The sequence below is a fragment of the Theobroma cacao genome, chromosome 1 (assembly GCF_053813885.1).
Source record: "Theobroma cacao isolate CCN51 chromosome 1, ASM5381388v1, whole genome shotgun sequence".
NCBI lineage: Eukaryota > Viridiplantae > Streptophyta > Magnoliopsida > Malvales > Malvaceae > Theobroma > Theobroma cacao.
Window position 1 is genome coordinate 3,347,496 of NC_142639.1, and position 19,467 is coordinate 3,366,962.

General features: G+C 34.1%; 3 protein-coding genes across 3 annotated transcripts; all 3 read right to left on the reverse strand.

Moving 5' to 3' along the window:
* Positions 1-2,815: 2,815 nt before the first annotated feature.
* Positions 2,816-4,581, reverse strand: LOC18611244 (uncharacterized). The gene has a single exon (XM_007047394.3). The coding sequence runs from the start codon at positions 4,196-4,198 to the stop codon at positions 3,044-3,046; it is 1,155 nt and encodes a 384-aa protein (XP_007047456.3). The 5' UTR covers positions 4,199-4,581; the 3' UTR covers positions 2,816-3,043.
* Positions 4,582-7,498: 2,917 nt separating this feature from the next.
* LOC148764435 (uncharacterized) lies at positions 7,499-7,985 on the reverse strand. The gene has a single exon (XM_088802851.1). It carries the CDS (start codon positions 7,956-7,958, stop codon positions 7,680-7,682), a length of 279 nt encoding a protein of 92 aa, XP_088658977.1. The 5' UTR covers positions 7,959-7,985; the 3' UTR covers positions 7,499-7,679.
* A 2,847-nt stretch (positions 7,986-10,832) lies between these two features.
* Positions 10,833-13,581, reverse strand: ARA12 (Subtilase family protein). The gene has a single exon (XM_007047397.3). The coding sequence runs from the start codon at positions 13,379-13,381 to the stop codon at positions 11,099-11,101; it is 2,283 nt and encodes a 760-aa protein (XP_007047459.3). The 5' UTR covers positions 13,382-13,581; the 3' UTR covers positions 10,833-11,098.
* Between the last annotated feature and the right edge of the window lie 5,886 nt (positions 13,582-19,467).

Sequence of the window (19,467 nt, forward strand, 5' to 3'; positions counted from 1 at the left end):
AGTACAAAGGTTTGGTGTATTGCCCATTGGTGAAAATAAAGAAAGAAAATATAAACAGAATATGCCTTGCATGATTGCAAGAAAGAATAAGCAAAAGCTAAGCAATTTTGTAAGGTCTGTAAACACCTGGCGGTTGTTCAAAATCACAGGCTCAAGTGTTTTTCTCGGTATTTTTTGTTAGGGAATTCTCTATTCCTATCGACATTTTTGTTCACACAAGAGTTAGTAAACTTATAATAGAATTTAGCCTCTTTTTTTTTCAATGTTGCATCATGTAATCACATTAAAAAAGTTTCATGGATTTTTTCGTCCCACTTGAACAAGCTTTATCTAATTACCAATTGATTGATTTGAAAGTTGATTTGCCTTTAATTTCCACTGAGAGTGGAGATATTTGATATTCTTAGTACTGGAGAGAAATGGAAGGGAAAACAAACAGGTGATCACCACTGACCCCTTTTTGGTAAAATCAATAGAATGGGAAAAGAAAGAAAGATTTCACCCCTTCTTTTTCCAATAAGTGAAGGCTTGCTTGACTTTCAAGGTCTCACTTCTTGACTTAGTCTGTGATTAGTGATCAAAGCAAGGAGTTCATTGTCGTAGCTAACACTCACATGCTTTTATGGTAGTGTCTAAGAAATATCACTAACCCTTAACCCAAAGCCAATAAGTTGCAAGAAACACGTGTAACATTTCCAAGCCGAAAGGGGCGAAAAAACAATAAAGAAAGCGGACTAGAAATGAAAACGATGATTAGACTCCAATTTGTTGAAAATACTTGCAGTTGATCGGCAGTGGAGAGTGACATATCACCTCACCCTTGTATATTTTATTATTCTCATGATGCTTTTGATGAACAATCAAAATGTTGGTGATACAAGGAAGCTTAAAAAAATCTGGGTTTAATTATTTCTTCGAATGGGTGCCACTTGAATTTCAAGACAAGGACTTGTAGTTGAACAAGCTTGGTGTCTGGTTGGGATCGTTTTTGAAAATATTGGTTTGCTGATTTTTAGGTTCTTGAATATGTTTGGTCGGTCAATTTATAATTCAACCAATTGGGTAAGTCACTCTTTTATTTTGAAATTAGAACTATTTGGGTACACATTTCAATTTAAATGAGTATGCATGAAGGTTTAACTTCTAATTCTCCGGCTGGCTGCTATGAGATCCTGTTTGATTTCAGAGTCATAGCCCTTCGTTTAGAAACAAGACTAACTCGAGTTGAAAGCTTTGCAGGCCCTGTCTTTTCTCTTTGCCTTATCTTGTATCTCGATATGGCAGAGATCTTTTGTTCTTTTCTTTTGTCTGCTGCTTGCAGCTTGCAGCTTTCAATTTCTCAGTGCACTTCTCTTCTGTTTTAGTTGACTTTGTTCACAAATCACTGTAAAAAAGCCTGATAAGAATGGGCTTTTTACGGATCATGGCTCAGTCCATAATTCGGTTTCCCAGCTAGTTGGGCTAACTTGGCCTAATTCATCAAAATAGTAGAGTTGATGGGACACAGGTTTTTGATTCTTTCTTTCACCAGACAATAACTTAAAATCAAAATATGCCCACTTGAGCCAGGGTCCAAGGAAACATTGTTTGTCTTTCATGCACCATGTTTCGTAATGAACTGAAATCATCATAGATTCAACAATTAGAGAACAATTAGAAAACTCCCCGCTTTTCCAAGAATCAGTTAGGTATATTTCTTTTTGCCTATACGAGGGCCCATCATAGTTTTGCGGATAAGCATTCTCTGGTTGAGCAATGAAGCAACATCCTTGGTTACTCCCAGCATGTATCCTCCAGACCTGGTCCAGGAGTTACTGGAGTAAAGCTAAGCCTTAGGCCCTTAGCTATGTATAAGTTCAGAACCAAAGCTAAACCTTAGCCCCCCAAGTGAAACTGACGACTTCCCACGAATTCCATTTCTAGATTCTAAAAAAGCCTACTATATTATGGTTAAACTAAAGAAACTGCTCAAGATATTTGTTCGAGGAATTAAATTCAAGTTATGCTTCACTGAAAATTTGTTCTTATTGTAGTGATTGAATCTGTGTAACATATCGACATACACAGAGATTATTATTGTCTTTTTTCCTCTGAATTCTATTGGTATATTTTGAGAGGGATTTTTTTTTCATGAAAAAAAACCTTTAAATAAATCAGAAAGCGATTGGAGATGGAGATGATTACTAACATGCGTGCGTGGGATGCTGTTCAATTGATGAGAAGCTTTTTAAAAAGTAAATACCGAATGACCTGAACACTCCCAACCTTTTTAGTCTAATTATCTGAGGGCCACATTAATAAGATTATCTTAATCTAAAAGGGAGAAATATACCAATCTACTCCAAACAAAACGGGCAAGCAGAGACAGTACAAGGAAAGAATTATTGGATTCTCAAATACTTAATCAAACTTTCTTTTAGGAGATCAACTAATGAAACAGTACATGAGACAGAGACAAAGCATTACTATCCCCTTTGTAATCATGAAATCATCAAAAGAACGACTGGGATTGAAATTGAAAGAAGTTAGTATCCAATTCCCAATTCCTTCCTTCTCTCAAAGCCCTTCCTTCCATGTGTTACTTTTGCTCTCTCTTTATTTTAATGGGGCTAAACGGCCTTTTTCTGTCTGCCTCCCTGTTTCATGTGTCGTTGTGTGCTTTAGTGACAGTCACGAATTGCCGTTTTCATGTCCTATTAAAGTTGACACTTTAATCATGACAAGCACCTCCACCAGCACCGCCACAGTTGTTCACGCTCATCATTTCCACCCATCACGGCTGTTATTTTTCAATCATTTATTTACACCAGAAACGTGAATTGAAATATATCATAAAAGGAATATCAAATAGTGATTAACAGCCCCAAATCTCTCGAGAGACAGTGAGAGAGAGAGATTTTCTAGATACATGAGCCTCCACTTCAAAGTATTTCAATGTACTCCAAAATACACAAAACTAAAACCCAAAAAAAGAAAAAGAAGTGATAATGATGAAAGAATAGAAAAAGAAAGCATGCGAGGGATTGTTCATGAGTCTTTGTCCTTAGGCCTCATCAACATAGCTTGCATGTGAAAGTTCCTTTAACCATTCAAACGTCCGATGACGTGACAAAGCTTGCTTTCCTTCTTGCTTTTTTTCTTTCTCTTTCATTTTCTTCATTATCTTCAACTCTTGCAGCAGCTTCTTCTTCTCTTCCATGGCAGCATACAACATTGCCTTCTCTTTCTCATTATTCTTGTCGCTTTTGATGACGGCTATGTGGTTCAATGGTATTGTTTCAACTGCATTAACTGAACATTTACATCCACTAAACAACCCTATTCTCTTTTCCAAGAAACCCTTGTTCAAATCTTGCTGATTCCTTGCAACTTCACCACTGTTGTTAACAATCTTGCTGGTGCTGTTCTTGGTGCTTGAACTGCTGTTACTGCTATTACAACTGCTGTTTCGGCTGACCGAGTTTCTATTAGCGTTATTGTTGTTGCTACGAACTTTCAAGTCTTGCAATTCAAGTTCTGGTGCTCGAACCAACCCTAACCTGAAAAAGTCCCACATTGATGTTTTCTGGTTTCGGCTGCTGACATTTACCGGCCGAGTTTTGGACAATCTTATCTGGGGTTTGGGACTTGGATGTGTGTTGAAGTTGTTTCTGATTTTAATTGGCTTTGACTTGGAATTGGAAGTGGAACTGGAATTCGAATTCGACTTCGAATTGGAATTGAAATTTCTAGCCGTAACTGTGATGGAATTACTGCTACCTATTGAGTAATGACTACTTCTAGTGCTGCTGCTTCTGCTACTGCTACTAATGCTTGTGAACCTACTTAATGAACCATGGTCCATGGACTCTGACCTTGACAGGCACCGGCTAGTATTCTGGCTATCTTGGCGGAACCCTGTAAGGCCGCTGTCTGAACTAACTGAGAGACGCAGGGGTAGAATTTGGCCCTTAAAGAACACTTCGTCAGCTGCACACATTTGTGGTTCTGTTGAAAGAGAGCCACCCCATGAGCCAAAGTTGAAATCTTCTTCTGTTTTAATTGCTTGGGATTCACCATCTTCATAATTCCCTGGTTGGACTTGATTCTCTTCTTTAATCAAATTGACTGGCAGATCACACAATGACAATGCTTCTTCTTCTTCTTCTTCTTCAGCTTCCCATTTTTCTTCTTCATCACAGTTAACTGCAGTCTCCATGGCTTGGAAGTTAGTACAAACTGAAACCTTTGTAATTCAAACGCTGTTGGGTCCTCCTGGGGAGAAACAAAGGGTGCAGAAAGTGGGATTTATATAGCAAGAACAAGGTAATTTTGAATTGCGGGGAGAGAAAGAGGAGGAGAGGGAAAGGGGGAGAAATAGGGAGACAAGTCTAATAAACAAGTAAAAGCTACTGCAAAAGGAGCAATAAAGAAACAATGGAAAATGCAGAAGTCATTGCAGGCGAAGCAAACAGGGTCTCTTTCTTGTTTGCGAGTGAAACAAAGCAAGGGTCTATGAGGCCGGCCGTTAACCAAGCTACTCCTAGTATTTATGTACTCTCCCTTTCATCAATACTATTGTGGAGGACAAAGGGGGTTGGATTTTTATGCTCTAGTGGGGCTAAAACCTAAAGCTAAAAGACAATCTCGGCATGCAAAATTTTATAATTTCATAACATCTACTTTGGAGCATGAAATTTGGAAGGAAATTAAAAAGAAAGAAAGAGGAAAAGTTAAGAATGGAATGTTAAGATAATTCACAGTGTCAAAACTATGATGGACGTCTCTTTTCGGCAGCAGAATCCTCTAGGATTCCATCTTATGAATCAAATTCTTTTGGGTCTATTCAAGAAAAGAAAATTTGCACTGTTGATAATGGCACATATATTCTTGAGATGGGGACTAATAGAGGCTAGACACAGCAGGGTTGGTGTTGTTTTTATTATATAAAAAAGAAATATGGCTGGTTCTTAAATTAAGAGTCGGTGGCCTTGGGCTTTGGGTTAAGAGGGGAATAGATTGTGATTTATGTGGTGCAAAATGGAGCTTTAAAGATTTTGAATGTGTATGGCAATGGGGTGACCTTTGATGGATTGAAACGAGACCCATTGGGTCTCCTTTTCTTTTTCTTCCTTTTTTTTTTTGAACTTTGTTCTAGAAAGGTGTTTTTGCCTTTGCTGTTCAAGCAGGAAAGGAATGACTTGTATTTCTTTGCATAAGGTAAAGTTTTTTGTACCAGCTAAAAATGTTAAAAACAAAACAACAGGGAATTTAGGTTCATGGACCACTTCAATTTTACATTGAGAACCTATAGGCTAAAAAGTTATCCTGATTGTCATTGCCAGTAGCCACCATATCTGTTTGTTCTCTTACATTTTTTGTTTTTCTTGTTTAAGGCCTTGTTCTTTTCTTGATAAAAAACAGACAAACCCAGCAACATCTTCTGCTCAAATTTCCTGTCATGCTGCCAAATGTTTTCCAGTTGAGTTTGAAAATTTAAAATTGAAAAGATTCTGCATGATCATGGAGTTTGATATGGTCTTCATTTTTGCTATCAGTGAGTTTTTTTATGGAGAGATTGAGTATGTTATCCACTCATTTATTGGGCAGTAAAGTTTTTGTAGCAAATTGACTGATTTGGCATTTGGATTCCGTTGAGACTTTTCTGTTTTTTTTTTTTTTTTTGACAAAACTTTTTGCTTCAAAATTTAGTAGGAGTATCTACACCAAGATGCTTTTCTATGTGAGCATAATAACTAAAAAAATAAAATCAAGAAACTAGAAAGAATAGAGAAACATATTAGTACACTTTTCAACTAATTGCAATTAACTAGTGTTGTTATTTTTATTCAAATCAACAGTTGAATACTCTTTTAATAATCTTTACATTGAAAGATATTAATAAAAAAATCACTGCGTATTTAAGATTAAAGATATTGGACGGGCTTACCAAAAAGAAAAAACCAAGAAGTAAATCAATAAAACGAATAAAGACTGAATTTGGGTCTCACAATAATTTATGAGCCTCCACAATACATTAAAGGCCCAATTCAAGAAAATCGGGTCCCTACGTACGAGTGGAGGCTTTTTAACTCTTCTTGGGTTTGCTTATAATCGGTCGGTACGTTTATTTAAAGACTAAATTAAAATAATAATAATACTTTAAAAGTAAGAATATTTGTTTTTTATTCAGTTTTTGAAAAAAATAAATATTTTTTTTATCTCACGTGCATTTAAAAAAGCTATTCACTTATCGTTTAATTTTTTTTTCAAAACACAATATCTATGTAGTTCTTTGTCACCCAAATAATGGATATGCCAATAAATTAGATGAAAAAGAAAGTTTTATTACTCTTTTCTTGGGTTACAATAAAAAATCTTGTGACCTTGTCAATTTACATGAAATTGTTATTTGCATTTTGAATCCCAACAAATGAATGTCATATGGAGATTACAAACAAACAAAATTAATTATGTATAGTTTTTTTCATAAAAAATTATATATACTTTTCTTATTTAAAATAGAAAATGTGGCGTGAGAATGTATTTATATATTGTACTTGGAGCAATCTAAGTTGTACCAAGAATCTAGAGACTTAGGTATTTAAGACAAACTGATTGAGGAATTTAAATATACTTAGTTCATGGAGTGAAATAAAATAGAATGTTATAAATATTATCTCAACCACAAAAGAGCGTCCCTAAATACTTACAATCCCAAACCCATCATGTTAAGGCACACCATGTGTGAGAGAATCAATATAAGTTGATATTGGATTATTAGTTAGTAGTTTTTTTTTTTTTTTTGAAACTTAAGGTACCAAGGAAAAAAAAATACCACCAGAAATATTCTATTAAAAAGATTAAATCACTTGGTCCCTACAATGTTGAGGTGGGATGAGATTATATGAGTAGAGAGTCTTACTCCAAGCTTTGGTGCTCTACTCATTTATTCAACAACAATAAATAAGTCTTTTCTACTACTTGGGATTGACTTCATAAATCAAATATCACAAAAATACTTTACTATTTTATCCAAAAAAATAAAAGAAAAAAAAGGTAAAGATTGAATCAAGAGAGGCATATATAGTTGCCATTCAAGTGTTCACCTGCAAACATAAAGATGATATCACCATAGGAAAACGAAGACTCTGGAACCTTTCATGAAGTCCTTATCAATTTAGTCAACCATAAATCTTCCATGAATACGAGTTTATGACTTTCTATATACTCATATTTTTTTTTATTTTATTAACTTATTTTTTATTATATTTTGAGTAAAGTATGAGTTTGAATTGGATTTAGTTGCAAAATTTTTAAGCTGTTAACTCAAATCTAAAGTCACATTCGAACATTGACTTTGATTGATGTATAATTTTTCTCTAAAATATAAAATTCGAATCCTTTTCTCAATATAAAAAAAATTATAATCTTTTTTTATTAAGATAATTAATAAAAAAAATCATTGCAATATTGAAATACTTTAAATTGTAATATAAAATTATTAGTGGATTTCATATAAACGAACAAAACTAGTTGTAGTGTTCTTATTGAAAATAGAAAATTGGAACGCCAAAACGATTTTATAACTTGGACCAATCTAAATTGTAATAACGATAAGCTAGCCATTGGCCACAGTGAACTTCAAGTTATTTCCAAAATCTTCTTTGTCAAGAACCTAGTAATTATAGCTATGCGATTCAGGGGAACCCTTGACGGTTAATGGTATCGGTGGCGGCGATATCACGCTCGGAAGAGAGATTTGCGCCAGAAAGAGTGGGGGCGTCGGTGGAGCTAGCAGCGCCACGGCCAGGCTTTGGTTGGAGATGGCCTTCAGTTCCATAGCCTTGACGCTTGTAATCTTCCAAGTCCTTGTTCTTCACGTAAGGGCTGTTCTTCACAGGCAGTCCCTCTAAGCTTTCCTTCTTCTCTTCCTTTCTATCTGCCTTGTTCTCTACATGCTCTTGCTTCTTCTCCATTTTTACTTCTGGTTTAGATTATTGCAAGGATTGTATTATGGATGGATGGTTGCTTCTGCTTATATAGGATATTTCCACCTTTGCTGCAACTTTGCCACATGTTGGCTACGTGTTTATATGTCATATGGACTGTGAATTGTACGTGGCAAATGCCATGACATGGAAGCATTAATTATGCTCTTATAAAAAGACAAGTTTCTTTTATATTCAATTTAGGAGAACTTTGAATGTACAATTGAGATCAATTAATATTATTTCGTTCGCTTTATGTAAGTATAGATTTTAATTGATACTCACTGATTTGTGTTAAAATACTAAACTGTATGTTATTTTTTAAAAAAAATCTTGCAGCTTCTTTCATTACCATTCCTCTCCTACGGTTACATAACCTAGAAAATGAGAAAAAAAAGAAGAAGCAGAGTATTGAACAATATACTCCCCTGCACAAACACTACTCTAACTCCTGGCTCCATATACCTCAAGTAAGAAAACAATAACAAGAGACGCATAACATATACACAAGCGGCATCTTGAAATGGCTCATTAACAGCCCAGTACGCAAAAAAATAGGGCAGCATTCCCCTCCCCCCACTATAAACCATCCAAATATAAAAAAAAACCAGCAACCATATTCCCATTCCAGGAGGCATTCTAACCTGCAGCCAGAACTTGCCTGGCAGAACATCGTACCCAGAAGCACAACCAGAAAACTCACAATTGACAGTAGGAAACACAACACAAACCAAGGCAAACTAGTGAAAACCTGCATATTGGAATCTGCAGCCCTGTTTTTTGGCATATTATAATTTTAACTGAGGTTATTTGGCATTAAGTTACCTAATACAGTGTAATTTGATCTCATCTTATAAACCTGGTTATTATAAGATAGGTATGTCTATCTTGTGTGGTAATTTAAATTGACAATAATTTTCTAAGAGAAAGAATGCTATGTTTTGTCATATTGAATGGAATTTTACAAGTTTGTATTTTTTTGCACTGTATCAAATTCATAAATTTTCAAGTATTGATTCATTCCAGTTTTAAGTTCTGTAGATGCAATTTGGATATTCTAACTGAAACCCGAGATGGTGAAGCAAGGGAATTTTGGGAGCTTCGTGTTCCTCCTTATTGCTTTTTTTTTTTGGCCAGAGTTCCTCCTTAGTGGTTGCTGGTCATTCGGATCAATCTCTGATTGTGAACCTTCGATTGTTATTGTTGAGCGCTTAGCGTAGTTGGGGCAAAGGGGTTGGATGCTGTTAAATCATGACAGACCACACCACTCCAACCTGTCTATTTTAGCTCTCATTACAAGTGAGATCTTTTACAGATGACTGCTTTTCTAGAATTCCTATTTGATATTTCCTTTCAATAATGAGATTATCAGTTTATTGCAGACTACATCACTCCAACATGTCTATTTTTTTTTTTGGCTCAACTTTTAATGAGCAGCTTCTTTCACCTATCTCAATATGTGGTTTTCAATCTCTATTTAAAGTTATTAATTATTAAGAAAAAGTTTATACAGCGACGCAAAGTCTTCGTGAACCTTTGACAGTATGATTTGCCAGGGGTGGAATTGAGTGTTTTGATGACTTTCTGCAGTCCAGGATACAGAGAAAATTACATCCACTAGATGAAATGCTTCATTCCTAAGAGATCACAGATAATCAATTTACACTGATACTTCCAGGGCAGACCTATTGCATTTCCTATGCTATGGTCTGTCAAGTTCCTGGAAAAATCAGAGAAGCACCCCACATGCGAACATGTACAGAACTAGAAGGTTTAGTTCAGAGAGAAATTTATTTTTGAAAGTCTTTTAGTTCAGAGAGAATTTGGAACAAACAAGAAACAAGCATAGTCTAATCAAATGATTTCAATCACTAGCAGGATAAGAGAAAATTTTGAATTTAATGCTAAGTAAACCGAAGAACTGTGTCTTCTGTTTTTGACATTTTTCCTGTTTGAAGGAAAAACAATTGCCAATGGCCAGAAGGAAGCTCTCTCTCACAGTAGAAGATCGTAGCAGTATGTCATACATGGCTTAAAAGGTTAGAACATATAGAGCAGTTCTTTTCCCCTCTTTTAACAGAAACACAAAGAGTAGCAAATGCCTTTGATGTGGCTTTTCCGTGTTGTAGTCGATGACTCTATTATTGACGGCAATTTCCCTACTTCTTTATCTGATAATGGAACTTGGAAAAAGAAAGCAGCGGGATGAGCACCTTGAGTCTGAGAAACTTATACCAATAAGTCCTTGTAGAATGGTATGAGGTTATCCCCGTGCCTTCTTGTAAACAACATCTATTACTGGATTGCTTCCAATTTGCACCCTTCCATCTATCCTTTGCGCGCCTTGAGACAAAGAAACAGTGTCTTGTACGTGACCCAGATTTTTTCAAGGACCCAAAAGCAGTTCAACCCTTCAAAGATTCTGTGTGAACTTTATATAGTAAGTATTTATTTAATTTGGTAGAGAATCCTGTGACAAGTAACCCGTCCTTTTATATCTTTTTCGTTTGGGACAAATTTTTTTTTATCTCATAAAATCATAGCTATGCTAAGACCTCCTCGTGTTTTCCCCTCTTTTAAGTTTCACAGACATGAGACATTTCTTTTCTGTTCAAGTTCAACCCTTCACTTTAGAAGCACAATCTATCAATTAAACTGCCATTGGAACGTTGGGACAGCTTACAGCTGTTTATGCTATCAAAAGCATAGAAATCACGTTAAAAGTCCTGGTACCCATAATTGCGCTTTGCTTACCTGGTGACATTTCCATTGACTTTTGCAATAAAATCTCATTTGACAACTATCCAGTCTCAGTCACTTGAGTGTGATCTAGACCACGTATAACGTGAAATGAAACCAAGAAACCCATGAAATTCTTGATTTACTAGGGAAAGCATATCCATACGCTGTACACTGAGAAGAAAACAACCAAAATTTCCTGGTTTTCTTGTTTTCCCTCTCAGAGAACAAGATCAAGTACTTAGACCCAGCTTCCATTATAAGCTGGATAACAATTATAAGCGCAGCAAGAATTAGGAAAGTAAACACTAAACAAATGCACTCCCACTTCTTTTTAAGAGTGAGTTTTAGAAGCAAATTAATTTTAAACTATCCCCTTTCCTCTCCTATCAAGTCCAGCTAATTGCAATAGGACTGCCGACAGTATACTTCCCATCAGACCATTCCAAACGAGCAAAGCTGAACGTATTTGATGGCTGTGAACTCCCAGTGACCGTGACTGTATACGATTTCTTCTCATTTGCTTGGCTGAAACTCAACGTCTCTGGCTGAATTGATATCTTAACCCCCGGGGTTTGTGGTGATATCGACGCTTTGTAGGTTCCCGGTGAGCCAACATTTGTAAGTGTGCGAGTGTACTTCACCACGCTTGAGCCACCCGTTATGGTATCAAAATTGACGGAAAAGGATGGGTAGTTGAGATCAGTAACACTATATTTCTTGCTAGCATCACATGAGAAATTTCTTCTTGCGAGGGATCTAATTTGAAATTCACTGTAGTTTAAGGCACAAAGAAAACCCAGGTAATCTTCAACCGTCAAATCATAGACAAGTCCGGGATTAAGCGCTGATACAGGATCAACATGTCCAGCTCCATGATCAAACGGGGTGGATGCTTTCCCAGTAGCAATATCTTGCATTTTCTCCTTGTTTTTGTAGTCCGTATAAGCTGTGGTCATGAGAGCTGACCTGATAGCTGCAGGACTCCAATCTGGATGAGCTGCCTTGAGCAACGCAGCAAGGCCACTAACATGCGGGCAAGACATTGAAGTTCCTGAAATAATGTTAAACTCGACTCGTCTGGTATCCGTTACCAACCCGGTTGGACCTACAGCCCCGGACCACCCTGCTAAAATGTTGACACCTGGGGCGATGAAGTCAGGCTTCAATATCTCCGGCGTTATCGAATTAGGCCCTCTTGAGCTAAACGCAGCCACCACGGGTGATGGTTCAATACCCACTTTGGTTCCTTCAAAGAAAATTGTCACAGTTGGGTTAGGATTTGAAAACAAGTAACCTTTTATAGCATCACCAGATTTTTGACCCACGGCAGTTGCTGGAAGCAAATGGGCATCCGCTACAAGCTCTTCACCGTTTGCAGCAGTGTTAGCCAAAATCATCCCTACAGCACCAGCTGCTTTAACAACAGCTCCTTTTTGAACCCTGGCGTTCATTCCACGATCGCAAAGAACAATTTTGCCCGCAACTTTTTCTGGTATCAAAGTACCCATCATACACAAATTTCCGTTGGTAGCATTGCTAGCATTACCAGCATAAACAAATGGCAACAACTTTCCAGGCAACGGACTTCCCCGGTAAAGTGACACCCCCGAGTAATTTCTCCCGTTTCCAAGCGTCACATAAGCAGGGAAATCACGATCTAATGTGCCTGCACCAACGGTAGTGATCCAAGGAGCCACGTTTGATAGACTATAAGGAGATGGACCAGCGTTTCCAGCTGAACAAGAAACTAATATCCCCTTTTCCATAGCAGCAAAAGCTCCAATTGCAACACTATCCCTGTAATAATCCGACATGCCACCACCAAGTGACATGGAGAGTACATTAACGTTGTCATCAATAGCCTTTTCCATCGCAGCCAAGATGTCTGAACTGAAACATCCACCAATCCAACAAACCTTGTAAATAGCAACTCTAGCGCGCGTGGCCATCCCACGGGCCGTCCCTTCCGCGTACCCAAACAAACTAGCCCCTTCCACCACCGACCCTGCAGCCGTGGACGCCGTGTGACTACCATGTCCATCATCATCTCGAGGAGATTTTGATTCCTTGGTCTCATCAATTGGACCCAATGTAGCTTCGTACCCCTTAGCAAAGTACCTTGCACCGATCAATTTTCGGTTACAATTTGATGAATTAAAATTGGTGCCTGCTTCACACGCGCCTTTCCAGCCGCTTGGTATTGGTCCAAGCCCTGTATCAGCAAAGCTTTTACTTTCAGGCCAAACCCCAGTATCCAAGACACCGACAATAACTTCACTCGCTGAGTCAGACTCGGGGAACAAATCAGCAGCTTTACTGAGTCCAAGAAACTGAGGTGTCCGAGTGGTGTGCAACTCGTATCTTAACTCAGGTAAAACTGCGAGGATCCCTGCCTGGCTCTCGAGTTGTTGAGCTTCCTCATTGGTTAACTGAGTGGAGAATCCATGTATGACGTTGTCGTAGGTGTAGAGCATTTGAGCTGAGTCAGAAACTGATTTCAGAGACGAGTCATACCAGTGAGTATGGTGCAGGAAACTCGCTGGCATCTCGGATTTAGCCATGTGGACTATGTAGGTTTTTCTCTGGTTCTTCTTCTCCAATGGTGCGGCCAAGGACACGTGGCAAAAACCCAGAAACAAAACAATCATAAAACACTTAACCATCTTCATTTTGTCCTCTCTTTGTCACCGGAAAGAGAGGAAAGGAATAGAGAGGCAAGGTTGGATAGAACTCTAGTTTTATACAGAAAAACTGCTAAGAATCTCGAGGTTCTTGTTTAAAAAATAAATAATATTGCAAAAGAAGAGAGAGAGAGGGGCGTGTTTGTAGGGACGGTGGTGGTTGTCTTGTTCTTTGAATGATTAGATTGAGAAAAAAAACAAAATAAAAAAAGAAATAAGAAAGGAGTGATAGAGGTTAAGAGATGAAAGAAGATAATAGCTTTTCTTCACATGCTATCATGCTTTTATCCATTTCTTCAAATCTTGTACTTTTTCCTCGAGAGTGTGAAATGATTCTCTCTCTGACTCTCCGCTGTTAACTGTGATATTTTTCCTTTATCTTTTGGCAGATTTAAGGGGCACAAGAAAGCAGAAAAAGCTTAATTCTGTCAATAATATTTTTTTTTCCTTCCATTATACACTTTGACGTGAATAGCAGATGGTTTGGTGATTTAAGCAAAGAAAAAAGAGAGAGATGGTTTGGTGGTCATTGATATGTTATAACTATAACTAATTTTATTTAGGTTTGAACTTTCTTTTGGATATTCTTTTAGGTTTCCTTTACTTGCAACCGAATGAAAACAAAAAAATCAATATTAATTAATTATTAATTGGTTTTGTAGTTATTTTATTTCTTTCTAAAAGATAAAAAAGAGGAAAAAATAATTTTAAAAATTTTCATGCATGTAAATTAATAAGATGGTGGGTATAATCAGTAGTGGGAGATGAAAATTCCTCAAGATTGATAGTAGTATTTTTTTTATCTTGAATACCACAAGCTAGATGCTTAAATTGAGACTAAATATTTAGGTTTTTTTTTTAAATTAAGGGTTAAATGCTTTAATTGTAACAATCAAAGAGTCAAATATTTTCGATTTTTTACAATTAAGGATTATGGTAAGAGCTAGGTGTCAGGTGTGTGTAGGACAAGCGTATGATGTGGACACTGACTTTGATTTTTACCTATGACATCTAAAAACTTTTTCATCGTAATGTATTACAATTAAATTTTTAAATATGATGTATAATAATTAAATTTTCAACATGATGAGTAATAATTATAATATGATATGTAATAATTACATTTTTCAATATAACGTATAATAATTATATTTTCAACATGTCGTATAATAATTAAATATTCAGCATGACGTATAATAATTATATTTTTAGAACGATTTTTCTATAGCATGTGATGCACTCTTCATCTATCTGTCAATTTAACTTTTAATTATAAAAAATAAAAAACGTTTGATCCTTACTTGTTACAATTGAAAAGTTTAACCTTTAATTAAAAAAGTATCTAAACGTTTAACCACAATTTAAGCATTTATCCAATATCATATAAAAAGAAATAACTAATTAATAATTTAATTCAAATATTAAAGTAATATTTTTTATAAAAATGATTAATTTTGTGAAAATAAGTTAAAATTTTAATATATAATAAATCAAAATAAAATATTTTTAAAATTTCATAAAAGTATAAAAAGAGAAAAACGAGATGATATAAATATGTCCGTATATATATATATATATATATATTATAGAATAGTAGCTCAATTATTTAAAAAGAAAGAAAATTGAATGACTTATTAAAGTATTTTCCATGAGAGTTTCTTTTATTTTGACAAACAGGAATTTGATGATGCAATCGTTGAATGTAGAGAGGTTGAGGTGTCAGAGCTCCAATCACAGAACAAAATATTTTGAATTTTTCATGTTTTTTCTTGGTTCACGGGTATCTGTCTTTACTTCTTTCATTTATGAGCATTATTTTATGTAAGGGTTTGGTAATTGTTGAATGGAGGTTTACCCGCCAACTAACCATCCCTCCCCTCTTCACCTTGCCCAAATAAACATAAAAGCTTATCACGAGTTTTATTTTATTTCGGGAAAAGGGGGAAAAATCCAATGTTAAACTGAATACAGTATTAAATTGTTCGATCTTAATCTGAATCCTGGGCCCATGCATCACGTGTAGCCGTTGGACGGCCGGATTGGAGAGACTAATTAATAAAAACCGTCCGATCTAAATGCTTTCAGGTTTAGTTTAGTCTTAATCTTGCCGACAAGTAAATAATAGAAAAGGAAAATGTGACCCGATTGTCGGTCCCTCTTACTAAGACATAAACCGTCGAGATTATTTCGTGCTTTGTCTGTTAATGATCATATTTGGGAAAATTGGAAAGACTAAGTGTATATGTCACGGCCTTATCACTCTCTACATTAATAAAATGTTTAATGCTCATATTTATAAATTTTTTAAAACTTTTTATGTATATATACACCATGATTTGAAATATTTTGTTTTTATTTTTAAATGATTGACTTGATATATGTATGTAAATTGATATAAAGGTGAATAATTTTTTATTAAAATTAAATTAATCAAATTAATAAAATAAATTCAATTTAAGTATTAGTTAATTTGATTGTTTTAAATTATTGGTGTATTTTCAAAATAAAAAATTATATCATATAACGAAAAGTTATTTTAACTCAAAAGTTATTTTAACTGAAAAGTTATTTCACATAAAGTGACATGGTGTGAGTATTGGATTGTAAGTAAGTTTTTTATGTAAATGGTTATATGTCTTGATAAAATGACATCCAAAAGTTATGAGATAAATTAAAAAAATATCACATCTGAAAATTTATTATTTCAAATTGCAGCTCAAATATTATGTTTTATGAAAAGAATGGTGATTTTTTCATAAGGTGCTTATTAAAATAATACATTTATCTAAAGGTTGTATCTTACAAAATATAAAGATATCTTTTAGATAAAGAAGTGCCTTAATAAAAGAATTGTGTCTCTGAAAAAGAGACACTTGTAAACCTATATAAAGATTTATTACTAACCATTTTGACTCATCAAAACAAAAACAAAACAATTATAGAAAAATCAAAAGCAAGAGAAGTGTTGTGTTTTGAAAATTAATATAAACACTTGTGTTTTGAAAATTAATATAAACACTTAAGTTTCCATTGTTGTTGATTTTGTATACGCAAGTATATGTATTGAACAAGTAATATAGTGATGAAGTAAAGTATTGTTCCCACGGAGATTTATTTTTAAATTTTTACTAAATACTAAAATCTTATAACAAATCAATATTATTTAAGTAATTCGAAAATTGAAGAAAAACTAATTAAAAGCAATTAAAAATCAACACTAAATAAACTAACAAACTAAATAAGTTGGGAAAAACAATATATTAAATACCTAAGATTATGGGTTCATTCAACATTTCATTTGATACCAGCTTTTATTGTTATTTATCTTTTTTGGGTAGTTTTGCTAACTTATAATCCAAAGCTATAGACAAGTCTCCGTCGAATTGCTTGTATAAATACCGAACTTAATTAATTCACTATATGTCTATAGAAATCAATTAAATTAAGTTCATTAAGCAAGTGTCCTAATGTGACTATATATGGCAATTGATGTATGTCTACTCGAATTGTGAATCAAATCACCTAAGTGACGTGAACATACACTATTCAAACCTTAGTCCAATCTAAAATCTTTTTATCGAGTCTCAACTAGATTCACAAATCAGTTAATTATTGACCAAGCAATCAAAAGCATGAAGAACATATTTGAATAAACAAAACTATACCCATTCATGATAAATAAAAAAGAAACTAATATTCAAATTATATGTTGAAATTCACCACAATCCTAGAAAGATAATTTAACTCATAATAACTAATAAAAACAACATACAAAGAATTTTAGTCATGAATCCAAATAAAAGAAACACAAAAATAGAGAAAGAAACTAAGTGTTGAAGCTTTGTAATCTAAATTCTTTCTCAATTTTTCTTGTTTTCTTGCTTTGTTCTTGGGTCCAAATCTCCAAAATAGTTGGTTGCTGCCTCCCCTTAAAACCTTTGAAAAAAGTCCTTTAAATAGGCTTAAAGTAACTTAATTTATAAAATATCGTCAAATTTTTATATTTGAAAAATCGCCTAGTGCCGCAGCCTTGATTTCTTAGTGCCGTGGCGTTAGGTTTTTTTGCTACAGTAACACTGCAGTGCTCCTTCTCCAGCGCTGCAGCGTTAGCCTCTCAAGAAAATTGTATGGTGATCTTCCTTTCACCAGCGCCGCTGCAACTTTATTCTCCTAGTTTTACAGCAGTCTATTAATTTCGAATATGATTTTCACACCGATCTGTTCTGAATTGAGAAAAGTGGAAAACATAAAAATTGTAGTTTTATCTCTTAACTTTCCAATGAATTAATAATCATGTTAATTGGACTCCTGGATTGAAAAATATGCTCCAAATACTGCATCATGTTCAGTCTATGCATACTATTACAGTGCTCCAACTTAGACAAATATTTTGACCACTATCCAACCCGAACTGGGTGAAGTGGTAACCATAAAACTTGTAGCCCTTCATCTTAGAAGTCTAGTGGTTAAATAATCACTTCATTTGGAGTTTTGTAGACAAAGATATGGTCAAAATACCGCAATATATATGAATGAAGCCATTACCATACTTGCATAAATTTTCATCAAATGAGTTTTTTTATTAAACTTTCTATAAAAGCAATAAGAGAAATTACTAATACTACTTTTAAAGTAATTTAAAACAAAATAACATAAATTTAACTAGAATAACTTAAATTAACTACTCAACATGTAATCAAATTTAAACTAGAAAAACATCTAAAATACTACGATTCGAACCTAAAATCTCAAATATCTAACTACTTAAGCCCTCAAAATGTGTTAAAATAACTTTATATAATAGAGTTATCATCCATCAATTATAAAAGCATTCAAATTCTTTATAATTTACTTGCTGCAGAAAATAGGCTCTAAGGTTAAACAACTTTACAAACCTTTTAATATATCTTGTGATCTATTCTCGTAAAGAGCAAGACGAATTTAAATGTTGATTTTATTATATCCCTAAAGTTATTCACATTATTTCCTTTTGCATATTAAGTGGTAGAAGCGAAATAAATCTTAAATATAACATTTATTGAAAATATTTACCTTGAAGTCAATTTTGTCAGTTTCTTAAATTAAATTCTATCTAAACCCTTTTTTGCACCAACAATTCGAAGTAAACATGTTTTTGATTTTTTGCTATTAACCAAATTAATCGATTTATAATCCTAAGCATTTTATATAGGTCATTTATAATATATAAACTTGTTTAAAGACTTAAGTGCATTAAGACTCATAGTCTCAATATTTCGTTTTATTTAATTATCAACAGAATTAATCGATCTAATTTAATTAATCAATTAATAATATAAATTAATTCAATTAAAATAATTTTTCATCCCTCTCTTCTCAATTGAAAAGTAAAACATATACACCAAGTACAGTGACAAAACAAAAAAAGTTGGCAAACAAATTGAGAAGAGGTACCTAGTTACTTTGTCAAAGCATGAATGCACCTGGCATATGTAGCTTTAAAAATAGTATTGATTTGTCAATTTACTGTAACTATCAAATGAATTATGGTGATTAATTGACTATAATTTCAAACCATGGAAACTAGGAATTAGCAAGTGCTGATGTGCATCATCGAATTGTGGCCCTAGCCTAAAAAATCGCGGCCATTAATTCTTCATCAGACTTGAGTTTGCTTTGAAAGTTGAAACTCCTTCAATTATCCATTTGATTGAACGCAATATTTCTTTGTTTTTTGTTCTTTTTAAAGAAGGAAATACAACTAGTAACGTAACAAAAACTTTTGAGCATGAATTGATGGTTTTAAGTAGAGTTCAATTATTGAATATACTTTAGTTTATTAATTCGATGATTTCTAATATAATATATATTTTTGGTATAATATTTAATTTTTTTTGAATTATTTATAAAAATTTAAATAAATTATTATTTTTTAATCATTTTAATTAAATTTTTATACTTTTAATTTGAATTAAATTGACCTTTATGATTAATTGTTGTTAGTTAAAATATTATTTATAATTTTATACCACATGGTATTAATGTGATATGTTGATCTGTCATTAGCGGTGAGTAAAACTAATTCAGATTAATTA